This window comes from Amblyomma americanum, chromosome 2 (assembly GCF_052857255.1).
Source record: "Amblyomma americanum isolate KBUSLIRL-KWMA chromosome 2, ASM5285725v1, whole genome shotgun sequence".
Classification (NCBI taxonomy): Eukaryota; Metazoa; Arthropoda; class Arachnida; order Ixodida; family Ixodidae; genus Amblyomma; species Amblyomma americanum.
In genome coordinates this window covers 29,805,071-29,813,903 of record NC_135498.1, presented here as the reverse complement: position 1 = coordinate 29,813,903, position 8,833 = coordinate 29,805,071, and the positions used below count along the sequence as shown (strand labels likewise).

Here is an 8,833-nt window from a genome sequence, read left to right as displayed (position 1 = left end):
ATGCACCTTCAACTGTATGCCTTCCCAGACTGTTTGTCCACCGAGATGTGAGACAGTAACTGCTCCATTTGCTTTCCTTAAAAACCAATTTTCGTATCAAAATTGTGATGCAGCCGTTCATGCATGGTACAGCGTTCCGGGTGGCGTCATACGCGCGCGCGCGCGCGTGTGGGTGGGAGTAATGCATCTAGGGACAGTAATGCTTTCGCATTCCCACGCGTAAGCAAGTGTCTGCCGAATTTTTGTACTGTGGACGCCGAATGAATTGCCACGGCCGCTCAGTGGCATTGAGCGGCCTGAGCGGCCGTGGAATTGCACTACCTCAGTTGAAATCACAGCTTGGGTGTTTTGAATGATCAAGAACATCGCGTGTTTATACTTTCCTCCACGACTGCAAAAAAGAGAGGGGAGAATTATGGGAGCTGAGAAACTCTTCCTTGTATATTGGGGTCTTATATATGTACTTACTGCGGCAGCCGAGTTTCGATGGAGGCGAAACGCAAAACGCGCCAGTGTGTTGTGCAGTGTGTCTCCACTGTCTCCACTACGGCATATCCCTATCTTTCTCTCCTCCCTTTTACTCCCACCTTCCCTCACGGCGCAGTCGAGGAGGCCACCAAGTCCACCGAGAAATACACCACCGCCACCACCCTACAACAAACAACAACAAAAGAAACTATTCCTGTAACGCCGCTCCCATATGCACTAACTCCAAGCTTCAAGTACAGCGAACTAGAATATTATAATAAAAAATGGTTATGAATAGCCACCATATTCAAGCCAGTTCAAGCCTTCTATTGCCAATTTCCATTGCTAATTGCTAAGTCCATTGATAATTTCGCGCCAATTCGCATGTTGTATACAACATGCGTTAGTGCATAAAAATGCAATTATAAGTTAAGTAAATATATGCGCCAGTAATTAACCTGATCTGACCATCAATAAAACTTTGTATAAAGGCACGCTGTCATCGACGTCATCGATTCTTATTTCGCTTCGTTTAGCGGGTTTTGCCGCGACACTCTTATAACACTGTCGTTGCGGGGGCGGTCCCCTTAGCTCGCTGCTGCCTGCTGCTGCGCTGTAAGCTGTAACCTTGCAGTGGGATGGCCAGGGAATGGCGAACTTCGGTATTCGTTGCCTGCAAATTGGCGACAGCGACGAAGGCGACCGCAACATCCTTGTGGGAGCCGACGGATGCCTCTCTTATGAAAGCACCGACTGCCTGGATGCCAACACGTCCTGGGCCTCAGCGTCCCGTATGTGATCGCGCCGATCGCTACGCGAATAGCAGACGCGCTTTTCCGTCTCTTCATTTCGCGCTCCTTGTTTAGTTCGCGATCGAGCTTTTCAGAGCTCGTCTGGTTTGAGGACATGTCTTTTAGCTAACGGAGGACCCGTGGTAAACACCGCAGGAGCCGTGGCTGTCGAATGGAGCGCTAAATTTCGGCCCGAACTTTTGCTCCGTACGCGACGTCAAAAGTAAAAACGAGGGGAGAAACTGAAAACTACTGCTTGATCGCCTTTCCTACTTCCCGATCGCTGCGCGGCTCAATATGTCGTTGCATTTAAACGAGCTACATTTGCATTTTTTTTAGGCAGCTGTCGTAATCGATATCCTAAACAGTATATATTAAGAAGGCGCGGATTCGGCGCTCGCGCGCCTGCAATATAACGGTTCAGAAATGTGCGCATTAATCGTAGATCTTTATTGGTGCGTGCAATTCTTGCCCGAATTTGTCCATGTTCGTGACTTGACCGACAACAAGAAAATTTTGCTCGCCACGCAATTGTTTTCAGCGCTAAGCACAATAGCTATATAAAGTATGCGCAATGTGCGCGGTTATCACGAACACGGCAATATCACTTCACTTGTAGACTGTTCTGACGTCACGCCTCAGCAAGTTGCGAACTGCATGGGGCAACAGTTGCTTCATGCCTGTTTCTTGCCCCCGTGGAAAGCGTGACGTGCAGTACATGTGTATTTTTTGCTTAAGCTTGTTGAACTATACAATTATAACTGTTTACGATATCGTAAACAGTTAATTGTAAGTTCAACAAGTAAGCAAAAAATACGCATGTACTGGCTTTAGTTTGTTGATATTTGCTGATCCATTACTGTCATGAGATATACTAGTGTGGTATCTGCCATATAATAATTGATAATTATTTAGTCATTTCAACCTCAACACAATGTTGACTTATGCGCACACCGTGGTTTTGCTGCTTGTCAACTGTCATATTGTTTGTTTTGTTTGCTATTTATAGTGTCTTATACAGATATACAGAATTTCTCTATTTTACTCATATCTCATAAAGCACCATGTAGACAATATTATTTGTAAGAACTTCTTGCATTATATATATATAGTTATTGTTGCATGCACTTATTATGAATTTGGTGTGTCAAGTCCGTTATTTCTGAATGAGCAACCCTATTTTAGTGCTATGCTAAGTAGCCTGGTTATCACTTTAAAGGCTCATGAAAACCAACTTAACCAAAGTGCGGATGCAGTATAAATGTATACATATATATAGGGCACTGTGAACATCTAAATAGCAATTATACTGAAGTAAAAGGTCATTTGGCACTTATTGGTTGTAGTTTTCCTGTTGAAAAGTAAGCTCACAATATTTTCATAACTGAGAAAAGTATATTGGCACTTTAATGTTACACCTCTGACTTCCTTGTCATGTATTGTGCCATGTGTACAGCTGATGTTTAATAATTCAAACTCAAAGGAGACTAAAAGCCTGTTCAGAATAACGGGAGCCTCTCTAATGTACTTTATAAAACCAAACCATCAGTTTGACTCAAGAGGAGGTTTAAATTAAGCCAGTTTTAAATAGCAAGGTTCTGCTGTAGTGTAATCATTTTGACTATAGCACTGCCCCAGAAATATTTGATTGCTCATTCTGTGGTTTGATGCCTTAATATTACTGGCATCCATTTTAAAATGAACTGCAATTTTTCAGGACTGTAGAATTATAATAGGGCTGTGCATAATGTATACTGAATCTTATCTGCATGCAGTCCTTGTACTGTCACTTGAAGTGATGGAGCTGAATGAGTGGAATAAGCTTACAATTAAGCCATGCTCATGCTTTTAGACCTGGCTTTCCTAATATAAATATGAACGAGACTGTTGCCTGTCCATGTCCATGTGTGTGTGCTTCTTCCTTGTGTCTGATTCTTCTCTGCTGCTGGTTTTTAAGAGACTTGTATGTTGTGAGTACAGGATGTTTATAACATATTCTGAAGACAACACAGAAGCCCTGTTATTTGATGTGCATTCTGTGCCCCTGTCCTCTTTTTGTGCTGTCTTCAGAACAAACTAGTCCATACCAAAGTGTTACTTTTTGCTTATAAGTATTGTTCTTTCCATATTTTCTCAGATGCTGATGTTCCCTTTGACCTGACTAATTCAGTTGAACACAGTCACTCTGTGCTCACTGAGCTCAGCTTCCCTAGTGGTGAAATAGAAGGCGAACGTCTGGCCAAGTGCTGGCAGTCAAATTACCACGAGGCAGCAATATTCCTTGAGGTATAGTGGATATTTTGCAAACTGGCGCTTTGAAATGATGTGAACACTTGGATACAAAGATTACAGAATATACATGCAAAACACAGCTGCATTTCAAGTTGTACGCATGCATTATTTGTGGTGTTTTTTTCACGCCCACTGACATTGTGTCCATAGTACCAGTATATAGGGCCTTTCATTTTCAAGCTTTATTTTTTTCGTTGGAATTGGAGGGACACAAATTGGGTGCAGTTTTCGAAGTTCAAGGTTGGATACGAATCAGGTTTTCCAGTGAATCGTTTTGTTATTCAGACTCTTCTGGACTATATCTGCCAGGAAAAACTAACTATTGTTTTTGCAGGTGAAAGTAAGATGTTGTATTCTTGTTTATCACTTTTATAAACAATATATAAATTGCAGGTGGGGCTGAGCAACTGTTTACTGAATAGATATTGTTTCTTTTTTTCAATATTACATTTGTTTCGTCACATACTGTGCTTTCCCCATGTGCAGCATTTCTGCGTATTAGTCACACCAACTCACAGATATCACTTGTCTAACAGTGATATCTGTTACTTTTGTATCTGACAGCTGTTAACAGTGATGTCTCTTAATATCTGTATCAATGTAACAGCATTATAACAGGGCATCATTAATGTTGCTAATGCTCAGCAGAAAAACAGCTGCAAGATTTCAAACTTATTACCTGTGTTCTGGCATCCTGCTTGTAACAGGTAATTTCAGAACTTATACAGGAAGTGAAATCATGCCATTGATAACAGGTTTTAGAAGAGACTTAAAATCATGATCAAATAACTGAATACATTGGTGTACATAGAGCAATGTTTTTAGCTCTTCAGGGCGTCCAATTTTTTCCATGTGGCACATTCAGCTTTCTGCCCTTCTAAGCCACAGGCTATTGAAGGCACCTTTTCAGGTAAAAATAACGTTTAACACAGCATTTATGAATTGTCATCGGAGTACAATAATTAGTTATAACTGGGTTTTGCTCGAAAATGAAAGGTCCTAAGTATAAATTGATCCAGTGCTGTTCGGCACGAGTAGTCAACATTTTTTTAATGCTTTCGCAGTAGATGATGCTGTTCAAACTGAAAAAAAGGCAAGATAACTAAAAATTCCCACGTGCTGCACAGAATTGCACATTGAAATTTATGTTGCTAAACAAAAAAATGAATTATGCAAACTGCAAATAATAGCAGTGTGCAAAATTGATGCTGATATATTTTATTGCACCGTTATTGACTGGTTAAATGTGAGATATATGTATATGTGTGACAAAGTATTGGTGCATTATTTACGCTTCAAAGGATACTTCCTTCGCATGCCCCAAGGTGATCTTGCTGATGATCTTGGTCAGCTTCAAATCCAAGTAACTAAAATTCTGTTATCCCCTCTTCTGTGCTGAATAATGGCTAATGAATAAGTCGGACCAAGCTATTTGATGCCCTCACATACAATTGAAAGCTAACCACCACCCATCTGTAAGGAGTTTGCTGCAGTAGGCTGCATTTGGTGTTAAGTACTATTTCCAGTGCCACCCTTTTAAAATGGTTGACCCACTGAGCTGCCATGATGGATCGGCATTGCATTCTGCTGTTGAGCAGAGGCCACGCGCGCATTTCATCCCATCCATGGTGACTGCACTTTGGTGCAACAAAATGAAAAGATGCTTATGCACCGAGATTTTGGTGCATGTTAAAAAACCTCAGGTAGTCTAAATTTATTCAGAGCATTCACTATAGCATGCATGATAATCCAGGTATAATTTCAGCTCATAAAAATGCACCAGAGTTCTTGCTGCCAATGCACCGATTTAAGAGGTTGTTGAACAGAAATGGCATGTCTCTAGTACTGTTCTCAGCTTCATGGAACTCACTTTGACATTTTGGAGCACGTTGCCTCTGTGCAATGATGGATTTTCTGTAACACTTAACTAAAATAGCCTCATTGTGAAGAAGGATTGATTTTATGTATGCCCACAGGAAGGGGAGAACAATGACAAGCTCGACTTCCACCCATGCAGTCGGGAGGCACTGCCGGCATACTTGGTTGTGCACAACGTGCTCTTCTACTGCCTCGACCTGCTGTCAGCCGTCGTGCTCATGGCACTGGCCCTCATGGAAGCCCCCGCCGTGCCAGGCCTCAGTGTCCCTGTTGCCGTCAGTGCCCCTTCCTTTATGCAAGCAGTGGCCTGTACATGGTCCTTTACTTCGAGCACAAAACGGCTTGTGCCTGTAACCGAACAGCGTGTCATGCTCTTACTGATTATGAGGACTGTATGCATCAGAATGATGCCGTAAAGTGAGTGATGTAAGAACAGGCAAAAGGAAAAGATATTTGTGAAATAAGCCACCAAAAGCAGTGCCGGTGTCATTATTTTACCTCTCCACTTTATCTGTAGAGATCGACGAAGAATCATAGACTTTTTTGCAGGAGCTGCAGGGGCCATAAGAATGTTGGCAGCATAAAAAGGGACAAGGAGGAGCAAGATGCACAAATGACAGGACTGGTGCTTTGTGTGTCTTATTCACCCTTGCTGTCTGTCACACTGCCGGTCTTCTTCAATCGCAAACAAACTAGCCCGCATGAGACTTTTGTTATGGAAGTCATCCCTTCTAGCGTGGGATGCGTGCAGGCCTGTATTTTTCCAATGGCTTGCCCTCTGCCAAAACAATCTGAATTGCATGATCACACAAGGAGTTGTTTATGAATTTTGCTCACTTTGCTGAAAATTTTACTCAGACCAATTAAACCTTGTTTTGTTAAGCACATTCCATTGTAATTTACACTGCTGCTGTTAATTAACCTGGTAGTCACTTACTCAAATTCAGTTTCATCGCAGTATGGACAACTGTACTAATTAAACACGTCACAGGCATAACATGGTTGTTTGGGTATGACTCTTTTTTGCATGTTATATTTCTAGACACAGACAGTTTGACTTACTGATGAAGATAATTGGAAGGCTTTGGTTACATTTGGGTCTGCTTGATGATATGGGTTATTTGAAGTTATCCAACGAATGTAAATAACTGTGTATTTGCCTTAACATCAGAATATATTGCTTAATGTAAACTTGTGTAGAGCTACAATACTAATAAAGTTATTTATTTACTTCGCACTTACCTAGTTCAGTTAAAATACTTAAGTACACTCTCTTTGCATCATTTGCAAGTGCTGCTACAGTATAATCAAATGTGAACTACAACCGTTTCCATATTCCTTCTTTCTTTTCCTTTTTGCCATCTGCAGCTCCACGTTTCTGTGGAGATTCTCGCACTCTCAGTTGTTGCCGTTGAACTGTGTATGAAGCTTCGGTGGATGGGACTCAAACCATTCTTCACTCACAAACGAACTGTTTTCAAGGTGAGGAACCATTTTGTTAAGTTTGAATGCACAAGCTTTGTGGTAACGGCACAATGTCAAACAGATTAGGTTTATCTGAGTTCAATCCATAATTTTGTTGTTAGTTTAATGTATTTAACTAGTGCTAATGTTTATAATTCAGTGCTGCAACCCTTTGTCACCACTACATCTGTCGTTTGGGCTATAATACAAATAGGCACATATTTCCTCCACAAACCTCTTCTTGTCTTTGTTCACTGCTATCAGTCTTGTTTTGTAGTGAAATTATTTTAAGATGATAGAAAAATGTAGTGGGCATTGCTCTCACCAATTTATTCAATATTCATGTGAATGTGAGTATAAAAATGCAATTACTAATCTTTTTCTCAAAGCCATTCGGGAAGAGTTTAAAGAAAGGTTAAGCTTCTAGAGGTTTCAAAATGCTTGCAACATTAAGGGGGGACACTGGTCTTTGGGACCAAAAAATGACCCAAAAATCAATTTAAAAAAATGACATTTTTGGAGCCTACAGGTATTATTCTTCAACTCTACCAGTTTTATCCTCCAGGAAATTTGTATTTTGACCGTATGATTAAATTGAAATCACTGTGTGGGCTCAATTTGTGCAGGAGCAGGTGATTTAACACCGTGAAAATTTTGGACACCTGGCCGTCTTAGTACGTCAATATCTCAACGTCTAGGACAGATAGACACCTCATATTGTTTGCTAAGCGACGCTGAAAGCACAATGTATGCAAAAATCGAAGCACAATTGTTCAATCGCGCTTCAAGAATTTATAATTTTGCAAAGTTTATCTATGCATGATATTCACACTTTGAATGCTGCTATTCTAAGTGCTGTAAAATTACTTATGAGGGTAAAATAAAAAAACTGCTGTGATTATTGCACTCTTTACTCACCATACTGTGTAGCCATTGGTTAAAAATTATTTTTTATTGAGCCATTTTTTCTGTACTGAGGTACTAATAAATTACTAATTAAAATTAATTATCTTAGGAACTAACAAATTAATTTAAAAAGAAAGTTCATATTTGAAGTCAGTAAAAAAAAAAACTGAGCAAGTTGATACAGTTTCATTAGGATTGGACTAAATATAAGGAAAATAGGTCTAAGACCAGTGTCCCCCCTTAAGTCAGTCTGCAGTAGCTTGATTATCGCTCATATATCACGTGTAGTTTAAGAGGATTCCAGCTGGAAGCAAGGAATGTGGTAACTGGATAGAACATCATTCAAAAGTATATTTGCTTTATGTTCAAGCTCTTTACCGCTTTTAGTAAATGGAACATACTCGCAGCCATCCAGTGATTGCTGCGTGCTCTTTTTTTTTCCTCCCCGGTTGTTCAGCTGTCAATCCTGCTGCTAATGCTCCTAGAGGCCGTGGTGGTTGCTGCACGACAGGCAACGCACTTTCGCATTCTTCGTGCACTGAGGCCCATCTTTCTGATTGACAACCACTACCTGGGTGGTGTTCGAAGGTACTACTCATGGCTGCTCTCCAAAAGTGTAATTTTGATTGAAACTTCATTGGTCTAGCAGAAAAAAAACATTGTTTCCTATATAATTGCCTGTGCCTTATTTGCATTTTAAAGGTTCTGCTTTAGGTACCAGCTGGATCAAGGAATGTATATTGTTTCAGCTATGGTAATTGTACTGTAGCCTAGTTCAGCTGGCGCATGCATGTGTATTGTGTGGGCAAAGTATCTGAAGCAGAAGCAGAAGCCTGGTAAGTGCCAGACAGGGGCAGCGTTGAAAGCGAAACTACTGCACACCAAACAATAACAGTGATTTGAGAAGTTTTTATAGCAGGGTCGACGTATGTCCTGCTGGCAGGCCCGGTCACGTGGTGTGTGTGTCACCTCCACAGTCGAAACTCAGCCTTTTTCAATGCTGCCACGTTCAGGCAGCGCACAGACGGCAGGCA

General features: G+C 40.9%; 1 protein-coding gene across 1 annotated transcript in view; it reads left to right on the top strand.

Annotated features, from left to right (window-relative positions):
• The first annotated feature begins 1,037 nt into the window (after positions 1 to 1,037).
• Positions 1,038 to 8,833, top strand: part of LOC144120894 (two pore channel protein 1-like) — a 25,990-nt gene continuing 18,194 nt past the window's right edge. Inside the window, exons 1-5 of the mRNA XM_077653683.1 lie at positions 1,038 to 1,259; positions 3,397 to 3,545; positions 5,528 to 5,704; positions 6,798 to 6,911; positions 8,257 to 8,387. Coding sequence (XP_077509809.1) covers positions 1,118 to 1,259; positions 3,397 to 3,545; positions 5,528 to 5,704; positions 6,798 to 6,911; positions 8,257 to 8,387 — 713 coding nt within the window. The 5' untranslated portion in view covers positions 1,038 to 1,117. The remainder of the gene's footprint in view (positions 1,260 to 3,396; positions 3,546 to 5,527; positions 5,705 to 6,797; positions 6,912 to 8,256; positions 8,388 to 8,833) is intronic.